The sequence below is a fragment of the Esox lucius genome, chromosome 2 (assembly GCF_011004845.1).
Source record: "Esox lucius isolate fEsoLuc1 chromosome 2, fEsoLuc1.pri, whole genome shotgun sequence".
Classification (NCBI taxonomy): Eukaryota; Metazoa; Chordata; class Actinopteri; order Esociformes; family Esocidae; genus Esox; species Esox lucius.
The window spans coordinates 21,342,060-21,366,792 of NC_047570.1; the positions used below are offsets into that span (position 1 = coordinate 21,342,060).

The following is a 24,733-nucleotide window of genomic DNA, read 5'->3' on the forward strand; positions in this document are numbered from 1 at the left end:
CTAAGCCAAGGATGGCTTCACCATCTTCGACCGCTGGAGCGGTGGCCTGTTTTGTCCTGTAGACTGCATACTTAAACCTTTCTCGTGAAGAAAAAAGGGAGACTGAGCAGAGTGTGAGAACCTCTTTTGTAGCCATGGAGCAGATGGCCATGAGAGGTGTGATTTGCATATTAAAATGTTCAGTGACTGGCTATTGGCAAAGGGGTAAACCAATAGGAGCGAAGCCCCTATGGGCAAAGCTTCAGGAAGTAGAACCATCATGCCAGGCTGTCCGAGCAATCACCTGATTGAAAACTATAAACTTGTAGTGGAAATAAACGTTTCATATAAAAAGTTAGTCAGTTTAACACAATGCTTATAGGTGTCTATCTAACAATTCAGATTTGGCGTCCCATTAATTTGTAACAAAATTATCAAATTTTGAGAGGCAATTTTATGACGGCGTATAGTATGTCTGAACGGGTCCCAACACTGTTACACTAGTACAATAAACAGTACGTACTTTAACATCAGACGCCAGGTACGTAGTCTAGGTCTGGGCGATATCAACAAAAATGTGTATGGCGATGAGTGGACCCATCTCGATAACAATTTACATTGGTAGGCTACTTAATGTTAATTACATTAATTTAGTTAACAGAATGTCTAAACTACATTGGAATATGACACAATTGTACTCAGCCTTTTCAACCCAAAGTAATCTCGATATATATTGTTAAATGTAATTGGGTCCACTTATCGCAATAACGATTTTTGTTGATATCGCCCAGCCCTTGTATTAGGGTGACCAGACGTCCCGTTATTCCCTGGGCGGTCCCGTATTTCAGTCCGTTTTCAGTTGTCCCGACTTATTTAGAAAAAAATCATGTTTTGTCCTGTATTTTCACTTGGTCCTGTTTTTTTATTGGCCCATTCGAATGTGATAAGTTGTCACGATTTGCCACCACGGTCAGTCTTAAAGTTCCTTTTTTATTTTATTTTTTTACAGACTTTTTTATTTTAAACACAATTTAGTTCTCCCGAGCTTCCAGGCCCAGGCACTTATGCGCGCGAAATCCCAGATCTGTAACAACCATACATTAAGGCAATGTTATTTGTTCGAGTACATTTTGCATTAAAGTGCACAGCTTTCTATGACAAACTCATTAAAGACAAGCGGACTCTGAGAAAGATTGGTTCATGCGAAAAGTGCAACAGGCCACCGGACTCCACAACACCCGAATAAAGTTAACAAAAGTGAGTACACATAATTCTGTTACGTTATTACAGTCGTTACTGTGTACATCTGAAACGAAGTCTGCGTTAATGTTTCAGACCTTAATGTGTTCATGTAATCCGGAGTGCAAAGATAATTTTGTTGTTGTTTCAGTACAATTCATTCATTTATCATATGCAATATGGTGTTATGGTATAGCTTTTACAGTTGAAACTGTTCAAAGGGGAGGGGGTGGGGTAAATAACTGTCCTGTATTCCACCCTGGTGAATCTGGTCACCCTACCAAGTACGTACCTGAAGTACGCGATTATAGAATAATCCTATTCATTTTCCCACCTCTCTCCCAGGCACGGCCTCCACCAGCGCTTCTTTTAGGCTATAAAGTAGGGAATCCCGTGACGTGACAGTGCCACGACACGCTCCCAGGTTTTAGCCCGTTGTAGCCTAATTTCTGATAGCCTAATTATCAAAGCATAGGAAAATAACTTTCAAAAAGCGTGGGCTTCAATGAATGTCTTGCATTAAATGTGGGATTAATTTAAATGCTATGCATAAAAAACATACAGCGCAATCGTGAAGTATTCAGACCATTTAACTTTTTTCGACAATTTGTGACATCACAGCTTTATTCTAAAATGGATCAAACTGATTTTTTCCCCTTATCAATATACACACAATACCCGAAAATGAGAAAGCAAGAAGAAAAGAAAGAAGATGAGGAAAGAAGAATGTAGGAAGGCCGTAACTGACCTCACACTCCGGTACGGTAGGTGGCTGTGCATGCACCATACAATTGAATACGATATGCCAACTCAATCCTGAAGAAGAGCTTTTCGTTTGCGGATCCATCACTACGGTCACCATATTGGAAGGCAGCGCTAGCATAGTTGTCGGTGAGGCCGGCGAGGCGGAACAGCGTTGTCGAGATAAAGTAACACTGTTAGCTAGATATACGTTACACACATTATAGAGAACTAAAACTACAACATCAGACGATAAAACAAAGAAAGGTAGCCTAAAGGTAAGTAAATGTTGTCAGACATTCCGAAACAATCCAGCCAACAACTGTTAGCTACAGGCAGTAGCAAGCTAGTTTAGCCCAGTCGTATCGCTTGCATTGTTGTGCAGTATAATGCTCCCGCACTCTCAAGTTCATTAAAACCATGTTTACACATTAACTACTGTAAGTTAACTAACTAGCTAGCAAGGTACATTGCAACACCAGCCTACATTGTGAGTCTGGTGATGGCTAGATTTACAGTACTGTATCATTTAAAACAAATGTAATCATTTTTCGGGTCGAGTTAGCTACATATCGTTAGGCAATTATTATAATCTACCCAGCTGGATGCAAGAAGTAGAATAGTAAAGTAATATTATCCATCTACTAGTACTGTAATGTATACGTTTCTAGCTCGGATATCTAACTTGTTTATTCTAACCTGCTACTAAAAATAACTAACCCACTGTCTTAGCTATATAAACAAGAGGACTACTCTACTGCTACCTAACGTTAGCTAGTTAGACTTGGTTACGCTCTTTGCCATGCAGCCAGGTGTGATACAGCCCGCTGACTCTGTAGTCTGTTGTAGTACTGTAATTGGATGACAATGGGTTTCCTCTGAAAATTATGCAGTAAGTACTTGTGGCCATCCGTAGGATCAACTATGGGAATTGCTGTTAACTACTGTACCGTAACTTATTTTTGATGATTAGATCTTAACGTGATGATTGGTGGTTACTGTAACTTAGGTACGCTAGCTAGCTTACAATTATGCGTCCGACGACTCAAAAAGGACGTTTGTATTCCTAATCTTGAGATCCAAAGTGTATTAATGATTGTCCAAAATCAGTCTAAAATCAAGATTCCAAATTGGATGAATAACTAACGTGAGCTTGCTTCACTAGTATGCTAGGTCGCTTATCCTTGTACCAAGGAAATACGGGAGCTGGCGCATTATACGTTTAAAAGAAAGGAGCATTGATTATGTAGATTTTTGTTGCTTTTCTTATGTAGAACATATATAAAAGCGCATTCTAAAATGCAGAATTGCTAGTGATGTGATTTACCGAAGGCGCACCCTCGGTCTATGCGGTCTAAATACAGTTTGTAACATTTGAAAATAACCTACATTTGCACTTGCGTGCACAATCTTTTAAAATATATTTAAAATATGTGGATTTTCTTGTATTTTTTTCAAGCTGGTCGACCAAAAGTAAAACAGAGTGAAAGAGTTGGTTTAAATGTGCTGTGGTAATGATTTGCTTTACTTCAGATGCAAATCAGGGATATTCCGCAACCTTGTGCCAATAATAATAAAAAAAATTCTTATTAATTCTACTGATTTTTCTTGCCAGTTATCGTTTTCACATTACGGTTGTCTGCCTGGCTAAACCAAACAGGCACTGTCAATGTATTGCTGTGGAGCTATCTCTACAGATATAGGCCTACCTACCTGCATCAGATGAAGAAAGGCTCACAAGGTACTCTCCGAGGTGCTGATTCTTGCACAGACCTTAAGACGCGTGTAGATATCCCTGTGGCAGGATAATTCATTATTTTTGGCTTTCCTAAGTCTACGTTTATTATAGGTGCGTAAATGTTGGCTTTGATTTATAGACTGTTTGTATGATTAGTTAGATTTTTTTCAGATTTTGTTGAAGTAACACTTTGTTCAAAAACATTACACTTAGAAATATAAAGTATTTGCATATTCAATTTATAAGCTTTACCTATCAACATTTCTAAATGGGTAATGCAGGTTTGTCGAACTGTGTTAATAAATTGCCTAACATTTATATATTTATTGCCAAAATACACTGTTCAATTTACAAAAACACCTGAAACAACAGTTTACCACAGCCCTAAACATTACTGAATGACAACCTGTCCAGAATACGTCCATGTTATCAAGTCCATATCTTGAGGGATATGGACTTGTCACTGCTTAGAAAATGTAGTCTAGGCTTACTCCATCTCCTGTCAGTTTTCAGAAGCCTCTACATACACATCTTTGCATTTGCAAACATTTACTGAAATGAAGATGAAGTGTAGGCTATATCCTTTAAAATTATAGTTAAAATTTTACAGATAGGGTGCAGTCTTTGTCCCTGTTATTGATTGGTGAGCCATGTTAGCTTTGGGACATATTTGGAGATTTTGAGTTGTGCACAGGCCTCCGAGTGGTCCGTTGTCAGCAGGCTCTACGTGAGCCTCAGGTTTTTTGTAATGTGTGAAAATATCTGTTAGCAAAGATACGTGGACCGAAAATGGGGGGGTCCCTGATCTATCTGTTCCTTTCCGGTCTTTGTGTATCTGCGTAAATTTAAAGGACCAGTGGGATGGCACCTTGAACTCGATCAGCTGCATTTTGAAGTCCTTGATCCCCATCCACTGAAATAGGGGCAGATCCAACAGGCACAGCTCCAAGATGTCTGGCTTGATCAAAAAAGAAAACATTGAGGCATGTTGTTTGAAGTCTTGGAACCTGCCGGAGAACAGTCTTAAGCTTTCCCATGTATATTCCGATGACATCAGTGCTCACAGTGTGGTGTGATGACAGCTCAATGAGGTGCTTTACATATCCCATTGTGTAGACATCCAATCTTAGCCACATATGCCTTAGTAGTAAATGTAGGGTATATTGTGTCACTTTGGTGATTTATGACCCTTGTGGGCGGGGACATCAGGTTTGCTGGGTGGGACTTCCAGTGTGACGTGTGTTAGGGCGGAACTTCTGGAATGACGTATGCATGTCCGATGACTTTGTAATTTATGATTGCATTGTTGTCCATGTTTTTTGGGTTACTACATAATTATATATGTTATTAGTTAGTTTTGATGGCATTACTATAATGTTACAGCGTGGAACATAGTAAAAAATAAATACCCTTGAATGAGTTGGTCTGTCCATGCTTTTGACTGGTACTGTATATTTATGGACTTCCTGTGTACAGCAACATGTTAAACGTTATCAAGCTGAGTAGATAAACAGAAAATATTTAAGTAAGAATATGAATAGGGCTGTCATGATCATGACACTTTAGTTTGTCATGCAAATAATAGTTATAACGACCCATTTTTTTGGGTTCATTTTAGGCCACTAGTTAATTGGCTTGCAGTCACAGACAGCACCATAAAAAACAAGCATTGAAATAAGGATTTTGGCAATAATGGTAAAGTGCTGCTTAAGTAAATTTCTACAGTTCCTGCTAGCTATCTATCCACCACCACTCAGTTTATACTTTCTGCTCCATCAAATATTAAATCATAGACTTAGTCATAATAAATATGCAGACTACACAATTCCTGCATTTTATAATTACCAAGACTGGTAGCTGACAGCTTCTCAGCTGTCAGTTTGTCACACCGACTCACATTCACAACCAGGCTTATACATGAAGGTGTGAGGTGTCTCAATTCTGTGTACTATTTAATTAATATTTAATATGAAGCAATTAAAATGTATTCATGACTTACACAAAATGCCAAGGCTATATTCTATGTACTTTAAACTGACTTTGATTGTTATTATGGTCAAATATTGAAAGAATCATTTTGAAAACTTGAAAAATGTTAATTATTTCAGTGAAATATGGAGCTATTTAATATTTGACCAAATGGGTGGCAACCCTTACAACTGGTCATTGACATGATGTAGTTGTTGGCAAAGTGGAGTCAATAAAATGTTACATAATTTGCACATGTGTTCTGATGTTTCACCTCTTGTTCTACTGCTGTTTAAACATCATTATTTTACTTTTTCTAAAACAATTGTGTGGGCCTACCTAACGGAATGATTAGGTGGTTCAAGAACGTTTATATACAAGGACGCTTAACTTCTTTTCCCAAAGTTAATATGCAGTGGAGAAACTCAAAGCTCAGTTTGGCATAACTTACATTATCAGAAAAAGATGTTATACTCACTTGAGATAATTACAAAATTTTTGTTAAAGAAGAGTTCATGTAATAAATAGTCTATGGAAATATTGATCCAATCATTTTGCTAATTTTACGTGACTGAACAGCATTTTGGTTCAACTGCATTACTAAACAATTCTAAACAGCGTTCAAGAAAACAACAGAAATTATGCAGTGAAGGAATATCTGTAAATGTTCTGCAACATAACATTTCCAACTGCCACCTGTAGGTGGGACATCCAACTGTTGGAGACACAGCTAATTTGCGTTCTATTTGTAGCAACATTTCTAACATGGTGTAAAGTTTTCTTATTTAAATTGAAGCATGATTGTGGAATCTAAATATTGTGCAAAATGATCATGGTCAGCACAAATAATTGCAATGATAATTTAATAATTGCTATAGGCCTACTCAATGAATCCTTTGTAATCATCAACATTCTATATATGAAGATGTTATTATATTGTGTTGCACCTTCAGAGATTTTTATTATTTTGACTTCACTTATATTGACTACTTAACACAAATTGGTCATCTCAACAGATGCCTTCAGCAATGGTTGGCAACAATGCAGTTCAGTCCTCCAGCCCAGATTTGGGTTCTGGGACCCAGTCTGAGGCCATGAAGCAGGTGCTGCAGGTGATTGATAAGAAGGTCCGCAACATGGAAAAGAAAAAGGTATTAATGACTCCTTTTTTATTTTGCACGCTCTTCTGAGCATGCCTGACCTTGCTTAGCTTTAGTGGTAAGCCTGCAGTGGGATGCAGAGTGCATTGCTGCTGGTCTTTACCTGGGTAAACCAGATCTGGTACATTTTTACTAGGGGACCTTTTGGTAACTCTAAATGTGTGTTGAATTTCAATAGGGCAAGCTGGATGACTACCAGGCCAAGAAGAACAAAGGAGAACGCTTGAACCAGGATCAGCTGGTAGGTACAAAACACATCTTTCATGGTAGCCTGTTGGCTCAGGAAACTTTCTATTGTCTGTATACTGCAGGTTTCTTTTATTTTTAGACCTGTGACACAGCTAAAATTTATTTAATGTGTATTTTCCCTTTGGCTTAATCTGTAGGAAGCCTTGACCAAGTTCCAGGAAGTGTCAAACAACCTGGATTTTGCTCGGGAGTTGCAGAAGAGCTTCTTGTCTTTGGGTCAAGAGGTGAGTTCAGTCTCTTGGTTTGATTCAGGTCTTAATTACTATGCTTAATGTATTTTTAGAGATCTTCAATAATCACGTGGCTATTTCTGGCCATGATTTTAAATCTGCTATACCTACTCCTACTGCCTGAACTGCTGCTCGTATTCCATGTGGAGCTTTCTCTCTGAAAGTCTGGTAAACTGGCTGCACACTCCATGCCACACACGTTGGTACCAGTTTATTTACTTCTTAGGCAAATCCCTGCTTTAGCTCAGTTTGCTCTTCAACATCAGCCTACCAGACAGAACGCTGCTCTCTGGTAGATACCTTGGTCATCCTTAAAGTTAATACCTCCTTTATCTGTCATTCTTCTACAAAAGACTCTTGAACTTAACACTTTCATTATCCCAAATTTGTGGTGCTAAGCATCTTACCCACTGGTATTTTTCACTACATAAAAACTGTGCACCTTAGTGCATTTGTTTTTATTAATTATCACTTGGGATTGTCAATCGGCAAGTGATCCAATTCTTTTTTTAATAATTTTTTTTACTTAAAACCAATAACATTTGTGAGCTAATGTCCTTCAAATATGCAGCCTATAATTGCATAAACTATTACCAAGCTTAATGATGGGCATTACAGCCGTAACTGACGGGCCAAAACAGCCAAGGGGAAACTATTTCAGCTCCCATGGTCATTTGTGGAGCGGCAAGCAATTTCCCCACTTGTGTGCACAAGACATGAAGCTACAAGCAGTTTCAAAAGGCAAAGCGGAGCACTAAAAGTAGCTCAATACCTGCTATCACTAAAGGAATATTTTAATAATAACTTAATTTGTATAGCGCTTTTCCAGTAGCTACACAAAGTGTAAAGAGTAAAGAGAAGCAAAATATAAAATCACAATAATATAAATATTAGTGAAAGCCATCTTATACAAATTAGTTTTAGGTAAGATTTAAAGGAATGTACTGATGTAGCATCTCTGACGTTCTGTGGTAGGTTGTCCCAGAGTCTAGGGGCCCATATAGCACAGCCTGGTTCCTTTTAGTTTTCAATCTAGACTCTGGAACAGCCAGAAGTCCTTTTTCAGCTGATCTGAGAGACCTAACATTGCAGTATGGTTTTAGCGTGTCACTAATATAATCAGGTGACAGACCATGTAGTGCCTTAAAAATGATTTTTAAAAGCTACTCTGAAATTCGCCGGTAACCAATGTACACTGTGTGCACAATAATTAGGCAAATCGTATTCCTCAAGATTTATTTTATTGTTGAACAAACACAATGCTCTGTCAATCCAAAATATAATTGAACCTCTTACCTGAATGTTTAACAAAGGAAAAGTAAGTTTTGATCTTTCTCAGGGGAATACATAAGAGTGCAGAAATATTAGGCAACTAATTAAAAATAAAATGCTCCCAACTAATGTGTTTATTCTAAAGTGTAACAAATAAGTAATGTAAAATTACAATTAAACTTTCTGTCCTTTCAAAAATATTCAGTGACCGATTTAGCCACCCTTCTTTTCAATAACTGCCATGAGCCTTCCATCCATGGAGTCTGTCAGTTTCTTGATCTGTTCACGATCAACTTTCGCTGAAGCAGCAACCACAGCCTCCCAAATGCTGTTCAAAGAGGTGTATTTTCTTCCCAGACTATGAATCTCACATTTGAGAAGGGCACACAAATTCTCAATAAAATTTAAGTCAGGAGAGGAAGGGGGCCAGAACATTATTCGGCCATCTTTGTGGCCCTTGCTGGCTAGACAAGCAGTGGAGTACTTGGATGCATGTGATGGAGCATTGTCCTGCATGAAGATCATGGCCTTCTTGAATGCTGAGGACTTCTTCCTGTACCACTGTTTGAAGAAAGTATCTTCTAGAAACTGGCAGTAGGTATTGGAGTTGAGTGTCAGTCCGTCTTCAACCTGAAAATGTCCAACTACCTCATCCTTAATGATAGCAGCCCATACCAGTACCCCTCCTCCACCTGGCTGGCGCCTGACTGAAATGGTGCCGTGTGTTCATTAGTGATCCAGTCATCTGGTCCATCAAGAGTCACCTGTCCATAAAACCTTTGAAAAATCTGTCTTCGGGTATTTCTTTGCCCAATCTATACAGTACATTTCAAATCTTATTCAGTGGTGGTCATGTTTCAAACTTCTTGACCTGGGCCATGTCTCTGAGCACTTGACACCTACTTCTGGACACTCCAGGTAGGTTGCAGTTTTGGAATGTGATGGCACTGGAGGATAATGGGTTCCTGGTAGATTCACGTTTAATTATTCTCAAGTCTTTTGCAGTGAATTTGTGTCTTCTCCATGCGTTTTGTGCACCCCAGTTGACTACTTGCAACAAAACCTTTGGTTGTCCGGTGTTCTATCCGTCTGAAAAGCATTTTACAATTTTTGACTTTTCAGTGTCAGTTAAATCTCTTTTTCGGTCCCTTTTACTTGAGGTCATGAATCTGCCTAATAATTATGCACACCTTAATAATAGGTGTTATTCACTATTGCCACACCCTGCCTCATTACACCAATACATTTTACCTGAACATTTTTCAATCCAATGAGCATTCAAATTTATATGGTTTTGAGTTAGAAAATTTGCATAGAAATAATCATACGATCAGAATACTCACTTGCCTAATAATTGTGCACGCAGTGTAGAGCTGCCAACACTGAATTGGATTGATTTAGTCCTTGTAAAAAGTCTGGCAGCTGAAATCTGTATAACTTGGAGTTTACCTAGGAACCGATTGTTGAGGAATGTAAAGAAAGCATTACAGTAATCTAGGCAAGATTAAATAAAAGCATGTATAATTTTCTCAGTTGTCCTCAAAAGATAAAATCAATCTTATTTTGGCAATGTTTCTAAGTTGGTAAAAGCATGACTGCACCAGTTTTTTTGTTATATTGTGTATTCTATTCCAAATTAAAAAGTCTGGATGGAAGAAAACTCCCATATTTCTGGCCACAGGCACAATGTTTTGCTAGCGATCCTAGAGCCAACCGAACTTCATACAAAATAGATGGGGGGCCAATAATAAAAACTTCGGTTTTATCAGCGTTTAACTGAATAGAATTATTGGACATGTTTGTAATGTCTTCCAGGCAATTATGCAGAACACAACTTGCTCAAGTCATTTGGCTTAACCGATATACAGCTGTGTGTCATCTGCGTAACGATAAAATAAATGTCATGCTGACGATTTATACTATGTAATGGGCGCATATACAGAGAACAGGATTGGGCCCAGGAAGAAACCTGTGGAACACCACATGACAGGCACAGAGGAAGACATATAATTGTTAATGGATTCTACAAATGCTCTATTTGACAGATATGACTTGAACCAATCTAGTGCAATCCCTATCTAAAATCCCAAATTTCTAAGTCTGTTAAAATGCTGTGGTCTATAATGTCAAAAGCTGCACTAAGATCCAGTAACAACAAGATTGAACATTCTCCAGAGTCAGCATTCAACAAGTCATTTGTAACCTTAACAAGAGCAGTTTCAGTACTGTGTTTCTGACAAGCCTGACTGGAATTTCTCAAAACAAAAATTGTGTTCCACCACCTGTAAAAGTTGCTTTGCTACAATGTTTTCAAAAATTTTGGTTAAGAAAAGTAAGAGTTAAATAAGTTTAGACAGGTGTAAGGACCTTCAATACGGGGCAAGGTATGGTTTGTCATAAATTGCCCTTTCATGGCAACGGAATTCCCTGATGGCATTGGCCTCTTTAAGCAGTAATGTGCCCTGCCACAAAGTTAAAATAGTTCAGAAATGGTTTGAGAGACACAATAAAAAAATTTGAGCATCTATGGGATGTGTTGGACTGACAAGTCCAATCCATGGAGGACCCACTTCGCAACTTCCAGGACTTAAAGGATTTGCTGCCAACGTCTTGGTGCCAGATACCACAGCACACCTTCAGAGGTCTAGTGGAGTCCATGCCTCGATGGGTCAGGGCTGTTTTGGTGGCAAAATGGGGACCTACGTAAAAATAGGCCGGTGGTCATAATGTTATGGGTGTAAGTGGGGCAAAAAAGTATTTAGTGAGCCACCAATTGTGCAAGTTCTCCCACTTAAAAAGATGAGAGGCCTGTAATTTTCATCATAGGTATACTTTAACTATGAGAGACAAAATGAGGAGAAAACAAATCCCGAAAATGTAATTGTAGGATTTGTAATGAATTTATTGGTAAATTATGGTGGAAAATAAGTATTTGGTCAATAACAAAAGTTAATCTCAAAATACCCTTTGTTTTCTGTAAGTCTTCAGAAGGTTTTCACACACTGTTGCTGGTATTTTGGCTCATTCCTCCATGCAGATCTCCTCTAGAGCAGTGATGTTTTGGGGCTGTCGCTGGGCAACACAGACTTTCAACTCCCTCCAAAGATTTTCTATGGGGTTGTGATCTGGTGACTGGCTAGGCCACTCCAGGACCTTGAAATGCTTCTTACGAAGCTACTCCTTCGTATCCCGGGCAGGGTGTTTGGGATCATTGTCATGCTGAAAGACCCAGCCACGTTTCATCTTCAATGCCCTTGCTGATGGAAGGAGGTTTTCACTCAAAATCTCACAATACATGGCCCCATTCATTCTTTCCTTTACACGGATCAGTCTTGGTCCCTTTGCAGAAAAACGGCCCCATAGCATTATGTTTCCACCCCCATGCTTCACAGTAGGTATGGTGTTCTTTGGATGCAACTCAGCATTCTTTCTCCTCCAAACATGACAAGTTGTTTTTACCAAAAAGTTGTATTTTGGTTTCATCTGACGATATGATATTCTCCCAATCCTCTTCTGGACCATCCAAATGCTCTCTAAGAAACCTTAGACAGGCCTGGCTTAAGCAGGGGGACACTTCTAGCACTGCAGGATTTGAGTCCCTGGCTGCGTAGTGTGTTACTAGTTGTAGCCTTTGTTACTTTGGTCCCAGCTCTCTGCAGGTCATTCACTAGGTCCCTCCGTGTGGTTCTGGGATTTTTGCTCACCGTTCTTGTGATCATTTTGACCCCACAGGGTGAGATCTTGCGTGGAGCCCTGGATTGAGGGAGATTATCAGTGGTCTTGTATGTCTTCCATTTTCTTAGAATTGCTCCCACAGTTGATTTCTTCACACCAAGCTGCTTACCTATTGCAGATTCAGTCTTCCCAGCCTGGTGCAGGTCTACAATTTTGTTTCTGGTGTCCTTTGACAGCTCTTCGGTCTTGGCCATAGTGGAGTTTGGAGTGTGACTGTTTGAGGTTGTGGACAGGTGTCTTTTATACTGATAAGTTCAAACAGGTGCAATGGTCGAAAATTCAGTATAGTGAATTATATGTACCCCAGCAAACGTGTTGGTCACAATGAGAAGGGAATATCTGGAACTTGATTTTGTCTCTACAACATACACTTAATGCAAAGTTTAATGGCTCTTGACTTATGGACCTCTGAAAAGGAAGGGAGGGGGAATAATAGTAATGAATAGAAAAGAAAAAGAAATACAGTAAGGTTCCAGCACTTTCTGTTCTTTGCCCCCTAACAAAACAAATAACACAATAGGGTTCCAGCACCTGCGTTGCTTGGCACCTTAATTTAGATCGGTATTGGCCAATCCAAAAAACATTGATCACGTCGGCCTCAAAATGCTGATCAGTGCTTCCCGTATTGTACCCTCTTGTGTTTTTTTTGTTTTTTTTACTGTCTTTTGACTTTAGATTTTCTTTATTTATGTTTAACTGTTTTCTTGCAATTACTATGCATTTGACCATGTTGTCATTGTACTTGATAATTGGTTAAATAATGGTGAAATACGTTTTTCCTCATTCATGGTAGAGATACTGCTGTGACATCACTCTTGTACTTTAGATCCAAAAGGCAGTCAGGAAGTCGGCCAGGAGGGAACAGCTCCAGCGGGAGGAGATGGAGCAAAGGCGTCTGAAGACTGTTTTAGAGTTGCAGTTTCTGCTTGACCGGTTGGGGGATGAGCAGACAAGACAAGACCTGAAACAGCTGTCTGCAGGCTGCCCCTTGCTCACAGACTCTGAACTCAATGCATTGGACAGTTTCTACAAGCTGGTTGGCCCTGAACGGGACCATGACGTCAGGTACAATCCTTCTCTTTGTTTCTAACCTTTATGGTATACACAGGAGTTACATTTCCTTCCCTGTGACTTATTTCTGTTATAGGCATTTGTTTTTAATAGTAATTCTACATAAAAAATTACAAATAGGGGTGAAGATGTTTTGGAAACCACTTTGTCCGTCAGTTATCTCTGATAGTACCAATACTGTACCAATATATTGTCAATATGGCTGCAAAACATTTGTCTTTGCTATATATTCTAAAAGCGATTTGACTTACACACTACAGTTCAAAAGTTTGGGGTCACATAGAAGTGTCACTGTTTTCCATGTAGACATACATGAAATTTGTTTGAATAGGAAATATAGCAAAATGAATAGGAAATAGTCATTGTTAGAAGTAATGATTTTTCATTGGCAGCAATTACAGCCTTGCAGACCTTTGGCATTCTAGTTGTCAATTTGTTGAGGTTATCTCAAGAGTTTTCACCCCATGCTTCCTGAAGCACCTCCCAGAAGTTTGATTGGCTTGATGGCACTTCTTACATAACATATGGTCAAGCTGCTCTCACAACAGCTCAATAGGGTTGAGATGCGGTGACTGTGTTGGCAACTCCATTATAGACAAAACATCAGCTGACTGCTTCTTCCCTAAATAGTTCTTGCATAGTTTGTAGCTGTGCTTTGGGTCATCGTCCTGTTGTTGGAGGAAATTGGCTCCAATCAAGTGCCATGGGTAAAAAGATCTTCAAGACCATGTAGAAATATCCTACTTTACCACCAGCAACGCACCCCCAGAACATCACATTGCCTCCACCATGCTTGACAGATGGTGTCAAGCAGTCCTCCAGCATCTTTTCATTTCGTTTGCATCTCACGAATGTTCTTTGTGACCTGAACACCTCAAACTTTGCCTATCCATAACACCTTTTTCCAGTCTTCCTCTGTCCCATGTCTGTGTTCTTTTGCCCATTTCAAGTTATCCTTTTTATTGGCAAGTCTGAGATATGGCTTTTTCTTTGCAACTCTGCCTAGAAGGCCAGCATCCCGTAGTTGCCACTTCACTGTTGACATTGAGGCTGGTGATTTACAGGTACTATTTAATGAAGCAGCCAGTTGAGGACCTGTGAGGTGCCTTTCTCATACTAGACACTTGTGTATTTGTATGAGTATTTCTATGAGTGGTACATAAAAACATTCTATTGTACATAGGAAGACATCTGAGCATTTGGAATGTTCATGTGATCAATATGATCATAGATCAGTATTGCTGGTTGAGAAGCCTTATGGCCTGAGGGAAGAAACTGAGTCTGTTAGTGCTCCGGTAGCATCTACCAGACAGCAATGTGAACAGATCTTAGTCTGGGTGGCGGTAGTCTTTGATGATGTTCCGTGCTTTCCTAAGGCATCGTATATGGTAGATGCCTTGCACGGAGGGATGATGGCAGCTGATGACGCTCTCCGCAGAATTCACCACCCTCTGGAGGGCCTTGCGATCAGCAGCGGAGTAGCTGCCGTACTGGACATTAATGCAGCCTGAGTGGATGCTCTCAATGGTGCACCTGTTGGTGAGAGTTTTAACAGACATGCTCAACTTCTTGAGTCTCCTCAGGAAGTGTAGTCGCTTTTGGGCAGTTTTCACTGCCGAGTCTTCTTGTCTGGACCAAGTGTGGTCATCTTTGATGAACTTACAGAGGAACTTGAAGTGGGAGACTCTCTCCACTTAAGCTCCATCGATGTGTATGGGGGCATGACCCACTCCCGCCGCTTCCTGAAGTCCACGATCATCTTCTTTGTCTCTCAGACATTGAGTTGTTGTCCTAGCACCATGTAACCAGGTCCTCTACCTCCTCTCTGTAAGCGGTCTCATCATGCAGTACACCTGTATGAAAGCATCTGCATTCGTTATGTTCCTTCACTCATTTATGCAGGTTATTCCTTTAGTTTGTCACCCTTCTGTATATTATACTTTTGTGTGATCATATGTTGAATGTTGATATATTTCTGTAATTATATAATATGGTATTATATATTTCTGTAATTATATGTAAGTTGATACATTGATATATTTCTGTAATTATATAAATAATTTAATATACAATACAGATCTGTTTTTTTCCTCCTGTTTCAGTAACTTATGTCACTGAGAACTGATTGAGAATTGTGTATATGAGAGCTTGGATTGTGAATGCCTGATGATGACCTTAGGGTCGAAACATTGGGTTTATACTAAATCACTTGGGAGTATAACAAGCAGTGTGTGGTGTAATATTTTAGTTTTGGAACTGCAAACATCACTTGAAATTTACATTTTTAGTCATAGGACTTCAATCCTTGTGTATAACATAGTTGAGAAAGTAAATGTTCTTTCCTGTTTTCCAGGTTGATTGACCAGTATGAGGAGGCCTCTCAACATTTATGGGAACTGCTTGAGGGCAGTGATAAGGCTGTGGCAGGAACCACATGTATGTTTCTTTTACTTTCTGTATTATACCTACATTTTACCCCAATTTTATTACCCTATCCCAATTTCATAATGTCTAATTCACATTTATGGCCATGCATTGTCGCAACACTGCCACAGCAGATGCTGTATAGTTAAAGAGCAAGACATTTTTCTGATTATTACACTGCTTAACTGGGAGTACATTTAGGCTCTGCTTCGTTTAGTCAAATGTTCTGTATATGGATTTTAGATTAGATTTTTAGGTTAAACTTTTATTGTCATTGAACAAGTACAGTACAACGAAATGCAGTTTGCGTATAACCAGAAGTGCAAATAGAGGAGGGCAGAAAAATGTAGAAGTACTAAGTATATGTATATACACGTGGAATGTATAGGTGTGCTAATAATGCATTACATATGGCAATTCTAAATATGCAATGGAAAATGTACAGGTATTAAGTATAGTGTATGTACAAGTGAGAAATATTTGTGCGGGTACAAGTGGCAATGCCTATTGGCATTCTGAATTTGCGATAGAGGTAAATTGAAGGAGTAGGGTAGCATGTGCAACTGAAATGCAGGGATAGCAGCAATGAGGTTCCTGATGTAGACCTGTGTATGTAAACATTTTAAATGCAAGTACTGTGGCAGTTCTAAATGTGCAATGGGTGTCATAGCGTTAAGAAACAAATGTAGCTGTTCTCAACTGAATCAATTCAACATTTGGAATAAAGCCCATTCATCACTTAGTTTCTTCTAGTGCAGCAGACATGCTGGACATGCAGGCACTGTTGCAGAAAATATTGTGTAGATAATTTTGGAGAAATTCTGATGAGGTTGTGGGGCTTTGAGGAGTAATTCCAGCCTAGAATTGGCACACCTGTCATTTTGTTTGCGTTCCGGAGCGGATTGATAATAAGGTATTGTGGATTATAAGTATTTGGGGTTATTAGATTGCTTGTGGTAGGAGATGTTGGCCAGAGCAGGCACAGTGCTGTAAAATGTGGTGATTATAGACCAGAATTAGCCTCCTAAATCGGAGCACTTGGTTTGCACAAACGTAGGGTTTTGCACAATCTTTACTGCAGAACTGTAATATGATTTTGAATCCACTACAACCTGCCCCTCCTGTAGACAAGGCACTGAAGGAGACCCTGGACAAGGTGTTGCTGAGTGGCTACTTTGACAGAGCACAAAAACATCAGAATGGAGTGTGTGAAGAGGAAGAGGAGGAAGAGGAGGAGCAGCAGCTGTCTGTCGCACCTGAGGTGTCCGAGAGTGGGGAGCAGCCTGCACAAAAAGGTAACCAACATCCATACCTCGTCACCCGAGTAGAACACTTGTATGAACGGATCTTGCTCAGAATGGGCTGTTCTTTTTGCAGAAGGAACGGTTACTGAAGAATACATAGATGCCATTGAAGTAGAAGCCAAGGAGGTGAATGTTCTCATTTAAACATTAGATTTACCCTGTATGCTTTCCCATACCTATTGAAATCTAACCTAGTAGTCTGGTGTTTTTGGGAAGTTTGTAAACAGACAGTTCATTCCGGAAACCACATACAGCAGCACTGACAATAACTTACTAGAGGATTGGACAGCAGAAACCCAGGTATGCTACCTCATTGCATCTCTTTTAGCATTTAGACACATCATTCATTGACTGGATTTACATCGCTCGCTGTGTATTTAGGTGGTCAATGCCTTCCAGCATCATCCTCCTCCCCATTTGGCTCCTGAGACCCACACTGTGAACCCAATCGCCCCTTCACTGACGCCTGACCCTGTGGTCAGGAAGCAGGTGGTACAAGATCTCATGGCCCAGATGCAGGGGACCTATAACTTTATGCAGGTGAGAGCTTGTCTGACTGACCCTTACAGTCTGATTTGTCCTGTATTAGGAGCTGTATTATATCTTGCTTGGCCTCTGTTCACACTGACCCCTGTTCTCCCTCCCACAGGACTCCATGTTGGAGTTTGAAGGCCATGCCCTAGACCCAGCCATTGTGTCAGCCCAGCCCTTGAAACCTACACAGAATATGGACCTGCAGCATATGGGTCAGTGCTAACTCTCCTCTAAATTATGCCACGACAAAGAGGCGACATTTTGGTGTCTTAAATGTTTTACTGACTCTAATCACGTACTGTGTATCTGTAACTTGAACAGTTCATTCAGAATCCAGACTTCCTCATCCAAGCACAGTTCCTGAATCACCACAAGTAAGCGTCAATAATGACACTTGAACCACATTTATCTTTAACGTTTTTTATTTCTAATAAGTGGGGCAGGCAGTTCTTTTTGTATTTTCAAGTTTAATTTAAAATAAATGACATTTGGGTGGGTGAAATAAAGAGCAATGGGCCGGATTTAAAACTACATATGCTGAGGTCAGTGGCTTTAACCCCTGGACCGCACAGGCCACACGAGTTCGGATATTTAGTGATCTCAAAAATACAGGATCAAATGTACCACCCTAACTTTCCTCATCCTGCCATCCCCAGGTCCCCGTGGTCTCCCCTACGCCTGATGCCTATTCCACACCGCCCCTTTACCAACCTTCCTACACAGCAGACCCACTGCCACCAACCGACGGATCAGACCATATCCAGGTAAACCCTGTCTTGATCAGGTGCTCCTCTGCTCCACCCTTTGTCAACGCATTTCCTGTGTTTAGTTGGTGGCGGAGGTTCTATGTGCTTGGCTGGTGTCAGGGTGTTTGAGAGATTGCCAACACTCATCCTACCTTCCTGTCCTGAAGTGGGCCTGTGGTAAAACATTTTAAGTGTGTGACGTCTGTCTCCTCATACCAACCCTCCCTAAACCAGGCTTCGATGTCCCTGTCGTCTGAGCAGTCGTCCACCTCGTCCTCCTTGCCCTCTGCCTTCCCGCCTGTCTCCACCCCCCACAGCGGCGGCATCAATGTCAACGCAGCACCATTCCAGTCCATGCAAGCGGTAGGCTTTGTTAGAGGACTTACTACTGACAACACTTACTTGCACTGAACAGTCCTACAGCACACATAACTGTAATAACACATTGAAGGTACTACACCACCATTCTTATGACAGGGAACTACATTCGATATAACACAACACTATTAACAGTGTCCAGATCCTTAGAGCAAAGAAAATTGGTCTTAATTGCCAATACTAGTGGCGTGTTACTCCTGTGGGTAAGAATGAAAGCCATGCATGAAGCTTATGTGCATATTTAGGCAAGGCAAGTTTATTTATATAGCATATTTCATACACAGCAATTCAAAGTGCTTCACATTAGCTGTCCTATCTGATTTGGAATTGGCAGCATATTTTTACTTTTCAGTCATTTTGCTGACGCATTTATAAGGAGACTTACTGTTCAAAAAAGGGGTCAGTTTTTCCTGCGCAAATAGACATTCACCTGCTGCTTTTCTTACTTTTTCCATATCATTTGTGTCCAGCGGTATGGTATAAAACATTTGTATTTTTTAAAACAATTCATTATTCAGCTCATTAATCAGCTCAATGCTAATTACTGACTGGGACAGAGATAAATAATGGATTGTTTGAAAAATTCAGTCTATGGGCCTTCTAGAAGATCTTTTGGTAAGTAAGTATTTGAGCAATATATGGATTTTGGACTTACTATCCCTTTAACTCTGATAGTTCCACACAGATATTGAATCCTTTTACTTCTTGAAATCTTTGTTTACTCTCTAAGTCATCCCTCTAAACACAATTATTTAAAAGCTATGGCCAATATTACCAGAGTTTGTTACGCACATTTTATACAGATTATTGTAAAAGGCAGTAGGCCTATGGTAAGCATACCTATTAAGTTCACAAATCTTCACAAAGTTTAGACATTTCTAAATATTTTGATCAAAATGTTTCTAGAATGTGTAGCAACACATCATGCCAAAGATCCAAATATTTCTAAAATATCAAGACACAACGGACATTTGTCAGACAGTACCTGGATCGAACAATGTGCTCTGGACAGATGAGTCAAAGGTGGAATTTGGCTGCTATGTTAGGTGCCATGTAAGTTTAGAAAACTAAACACTACCTTTGAGCAGAAGAACAACATACCAAGGCTTTGCTCCCTCAGCCTTGCAATCTTTGAGTCAAAAACGAAATCCAAATTGTACCAGAGATTTGAGAATGCATGGACATCTTTTTAAAAGCTGTGGCTGAACCGAACATGGATCCTACAACAGGATGACTCAAAATAAACACGCAAAGCTACAACAGAACATCTAGAAAAAAAGGGATGGTTATGGAAGAGCCAAGTCAAAGCCCAGATTTCAATCCTATTCCCCGTGTGGGGACTTGAAGCACGCCGTGTATGCAAAAAAGCCCCCAGACACAGTTAAAGGAATACTGTAAAGAAGAGGCCAAAAAACTCTCAGTAGATGTGAGACACATTTTCAAGAAACGCCTAGTTTTTAATTTAAAACACCAGCTACTGAATAATACAAGGTCATCCAGGACCCCGAACACTTGTGATGTGGCCCCCCTTTAATGGACTGGTCAATATACAGCTCCGGAAAAAATGAAGAGACCACTGCATCTTTTTCTTTCCAAGAAAGTTGAAAAGGAATGTTTTGATTTAGGAACAGAAGCGTTCAAATTGCATTGGTCTCTTAATTTTAACCCTTCTGTTCCTCACTCAAAACCTTCCCTTTTGACTTTTTTGGAAAGGAAAGAAAAAGGTGCAGTGGTCTCTTAATTTGTTCCAGAGCTTCCAGAGTGTGTTTTCAAAGCAAGTTAGTCTTTTCTGTGGCCCCCCTTATAGGCCATTCTCATGATGGGTGGTATGCGCTGTGTGGAACGCAAGGTTGGGCACAAGTGCTAGTCAAAAAACAACATGAAAAAGATGTCTATTAATGTTAGCTAGCAGCTATATCAGCCCTGATTTAATATTTGGTGTCTAGGTGTAAATGAACAACAAGTGTAATAACCTGAAATTAAATTGATGCAATACAGTAAACTTACTGTTTAATGCAATTTTTCCTCATTTACATGCCTTATTAGTAAGGTCCTGGTATGCTCTCTTTTTAGTGTTTTATTGTTGTGGGAAATAAGCTACGAACACAGTTCCTCTTCCATATAATGACTGGACCCCACATGCTGTAAGCGATTATTTGAACTTTGCGATTATTTGACTCATTGGTGTTTTCATGCAGTGTGCACAGGCCTTTTAGGAAAGTGCAGCTATGTCCTTCATTGAAATGTATTTCTCTGGCACAGTGCCGTTCTTGACCATATCATGTGAATGGCCTCTTAGAATGCAAAACTGAAACAATTAACTTCAGTGGACTTTCTCTAAATTCTGGTTGTCCTGTACTAAATACTGTAAAAAATGTGTTTGCGATCATCTTGCTGAAAGGACGTTTTTGAAAGATTGCTTCATCTTACGGTTGAAAGCATGTATTTTGTGCCAGATTATGTTAAAAGTACTTCACTGGATTTCTTCCAGTCCCTTAAAGTGACTTTTTAAGTAAAGACCACTTTTTGGGTTTTCCACTGTTTTCGGCCTTCAACTTGTAGTTTCTTCGACCTTTCTAGCCCTTTCACAAGTTATCAATTGCCTTATGGACAACACAAGACATTCTTGTTACTTCTGTATTAATGTTTTTTGTATGCATGCGTTTCTACAAACAAAGACAAATATATTAGTAGCTTTAAACTATTATATCAGGTGACTTAGGACTTTTTACCTTGTACTATATAGATGCATATTAAAAAAATGCGTATTTAAATATTAAGTCAGTTTTGTTAGTTTGGCAATGTCCTATCTTCCAAAAATGTATTTTAAGCTGAGCTTTATTATATACGGTTTAACTGAATTTGGAGTATCTTTTCTTAGAATTGGTTGCAGTGTTGAAGAACTAGTTGGTCAATCAAAAATACAAGATTAATATGCATAATTCCAGTGTTAACACTAGTTTCTGAACCCCCAAGCCTGAACCCCATTTGGTTTGTTCTGTCCCTCTTTTCTGTCAGAGTAGAAAATAAAGCTTTTCTTGCTAATGTCTTGAAATTGATTTGCTAGTCTGTAGGTAATGCATGTGATCTGACACTTCTGCTTTCCATCAGGTGTTCAACCTCAACGCCCCTGTGCCCCCCACAAATGAAGCAGAGAGTCTGAAGCAGAACCAGTTGCCCAGCAACTACAGCCAGGGCTTTAGCAGTCAAGCAGAACACTCTGTGGAGCAAAAGGAAATCCAACAGGAAACACCACAGTCTGGTGAGTGACTGTTGGGGATGTGGCATAGATAAGCTGATATTTGAAGATTGTTAATTTTTGTCTAATGACTGTTGTAGGCGGCTTCCTAAACCAAGACCAAGGGATGCCGTCAGCTGGAGGCCACCAGGTACATTCATCCCAGGGTCCAAGCTTTGGGCGGCCTGTCCAGTCTTTCTATAACAGTAGAGGGGCAATGCCTCGCGGAGGCCCCAGGAACCCCCGGGGAATGATCAACGGATACCGGGGATCATCTAATGGTTTCCGAGGTATTAAATCCAGCTCATTTTGTGTAAGGGCCCTATGTATTTTTGATTGATGTAGGACAAAGATGGTGTTAATGGGATACATTCTTTTCTCAGGAGGATATGATGGATATCGCCCTCCCTTCTCAAACACTCCAAACAGTGGTTATGGACAACCTACCCAATTCAGCACGCCACCTCGAGACTACTCCAACACCACCTACCAGCGTGTAAGGACACCACTAACCAATAAGAAAAACTTAGTGGTTTGTTGCATTGGTCCAAATAGAAGGAGAAAAAAATGTGTTGACCCAGATGCTGTCATAAAGGTGCTCTATTAGATGGTCTTCATCATTTACCTGTTGTTTTCACAGGAAGGATATCAGCCGGGCTACAAGCGGGGTGTAGCCCAAGGACCTCGAGGTTGCTCTCGAGGTAATGCTGAAGCTATGCGATCTTAAAAGCAGGAAAAACGAACTGTCCAGTTCCGCCAGATTGAACATTCAGATTTTATGTTTATCGTGTTCACTTTTATAACACTTGTTTGTTTCTCATCTATTTTTTTTTCCTGGCCTCTATCAGTGTAACTTGTTTTGGTATGTCTAAGATACTTCTCATGTTTTAACACATACAAAGCTGAAATCCACATCATTTTACGATATCAGCAAGTCTGTTTTAAACAAAATAGAAATTCCTGTACACTTGAAAGATTTCATTAATTTATTTTTTGTACAAAATAAATGGGGGAAAGAAACTTCCACTGTCAGTCAAACCCATGAGAATCTTTTATATTTCTGTCAGTGCCTCACCCTGTCCCCTTAGGCCCCCCTGTGCTTTTAATTCTCATAGCATTTTCTTTTTTCTATATCTTTGTAAGCCAATAATACTCCTTGAGAGACTGTTTCAATAAAGATGTTGTATTACCTGCTGTCTGCTGCTAGTTTATTTTTGTTTGTCCCTGATCCCTGCTGCTGCCTGCCATGTTATTTGCCTTTGCTGACATTATCACTTAAAAGTTAGAGGAGGCTGGAGAAGATTGGTAACAATTTGCAGTTTGGACTTTTCACTGCTTCTGGCTCCCTTCTCACTTGCTGTGCCCCGGGCCTGCATTTTAGTGACGGGTGTAGGAAATCTGTTTTTGTCATGGAGTTTTACATCCACATACTGTATCGTATTGCGTATTGTTTGCAATTAATTTTAAATATGACTTACAACATCTATGAAACTTGGTTTTTGTCTCAAAGTAATCCTATGATATTTCTAACTTCTGGGGCAACCTTGGGTTCCACCTATCAAAAGAAACGGTGTGAAGTTGAAATAGTTTAAGATAAAAGCAGTGAATATACAGTATTAATATAAATTCATAGGAATTAAACGGTTTGTTTTGAAGACTCCATTTTATAATGGACCTATTTGCTTGTAACAGCCATAATGCCCCTGTTGGTATAGTGGATGTTGTTCTTGCCAGGTGCATACTAGCATTTGTAAAGTATGTGGCTAAGGGTTCATGGCCAGAATAAGGGTTATTTAGGCTGGCCTCAGCTGATTGTTATTCTTTCTGTCTGCTTGGCGGTTACAGGACGAGGGGGAGTGTTCAAGCCCAGTCGAGGGATGGTGACCCAAATGGCTGTACAGCAAGCCAACTAGTCTTGGATACCAACAAATCTACTACCCTCTTCACCTAGGGAAACCTTAAATCTTCACCCATACTCCTGGACCACCCTTATGACTGCTCCTCTCCAAATCCAACACGGTTTGGTGAGGCCTGGGTCTGAAGCCATAGATACCACACTTAGCTCTCCTACTGTACAATGTTTTAGCCTGCTCACACTCATGCTATTGCATAGCCTTAAACTGATCAAGCTGGAAAGCGTGTGCCTTTGCTTTTGGATTTTTATTTGGTTCTCTGCTTGATCATTTACAATCATTTACAAAACTGGGACTAAAGTTACAGGGTTTAGGTGTTATGAAAAAAAGCACTGTGCTCGTTTTACAGACAGATTAAGCCTATTTCTAGACTATAAAAAAACAAGTTAAACTATGATTCTTCATTGAGCTTTTTACTTTTGTCCAGGATAAGGCTTAATCTGTGTCTGCAAAACCATCTGTACCTGTTTACTGGTAACACCACACAGACGTCAATGTGAAGAATGTGTATACATTGTATTACCATGGCAAATTTGGGTAGAATGTCTGTCAAAATGGTGTAGTCTGATCATGGTGTAGGTTCAACTGAATGATCGACTGCTTTAAAGAGCATTTTAATCTAGCCAACTTGAAACTTGACTGTTTACTCAAAATTAAGAATTCCTGTGTGTACTGTACAATTGACTCATTATATAGCATTTCAAGTAATGAAGCACTGAATAAATGCACTGTTATAATTCTGCCTTGGTCATTAAATACAGTATCACCTTAGGCCACCATAACTTGAAATTGATTTCAAACCCAGGGATTTGTA

General features: G+C 39.8%; 1 protein-coding gene across 3 annotated transcripts; it reads left to right on the plus strand.

The window, feature by feature from the left end:
• The first annotated feature begins 1,914 nt into the window (after positions 1 to 1,914).
• On the plus strand, positions 1,915 to 24,690 carry caprin1a (cell cycle associated protein 1a). Of its 3 annotated transcripts, none has more exons than XM_020054369.3 (19): positions 1,915 to 1,982; positions 6,682 to 6,816; positions 7,004 to 7,066; positions 7,212 to 7,298; positions 13,138 to 13,376; positions 15,736 to 15,818; positions 16,934 to 17,101; positions 17,184 to 17,236; positions 17,327 to 17,410; positions 17,492 to 17,650; positions 17,760 to 17,856; positions 17,966 to 18,018; positions 18,301 to 18,408; positions 18,625 to 18,753; positions 21,880 to 22,030; positions 22,108 to 22,296; positions 22,390 to 22,502; positions 22,647 to 22,707; positions 23,852 to 24,690. In XM_020054369.3, exons 2-19 carry the CDS (start codon positions 6,682 to 6,684, stop codon positions 23,917 to 23,919), a joined length of 2,040 nt encoding a protein of 679 aa, XP_019909928.2. In that variant the 5' UTR covers positions 1,915 to 1,982; the 3' UTR covers positions 23,920 to 24,690. The 3 variants fall into 3 exon arrangements, with proteins under 3 accessions (XP_019909928.2, XP_034151486.1, XP_010888806.2); XM_010890504.5 differs by lacking the exon at positions 1,915 to 1,982 and adding an exon at positions 2,047 to 2,237; XM_034295595.1 differs by lacking the exons at positions 1,915 to 1,982; positions 18,625 to 18,753 and adding an exon at positions 2,045 to 2,237.
• The last annotated feature ends 43 nt before the right edge of the window (positions 24,691 to 24,733 follow it).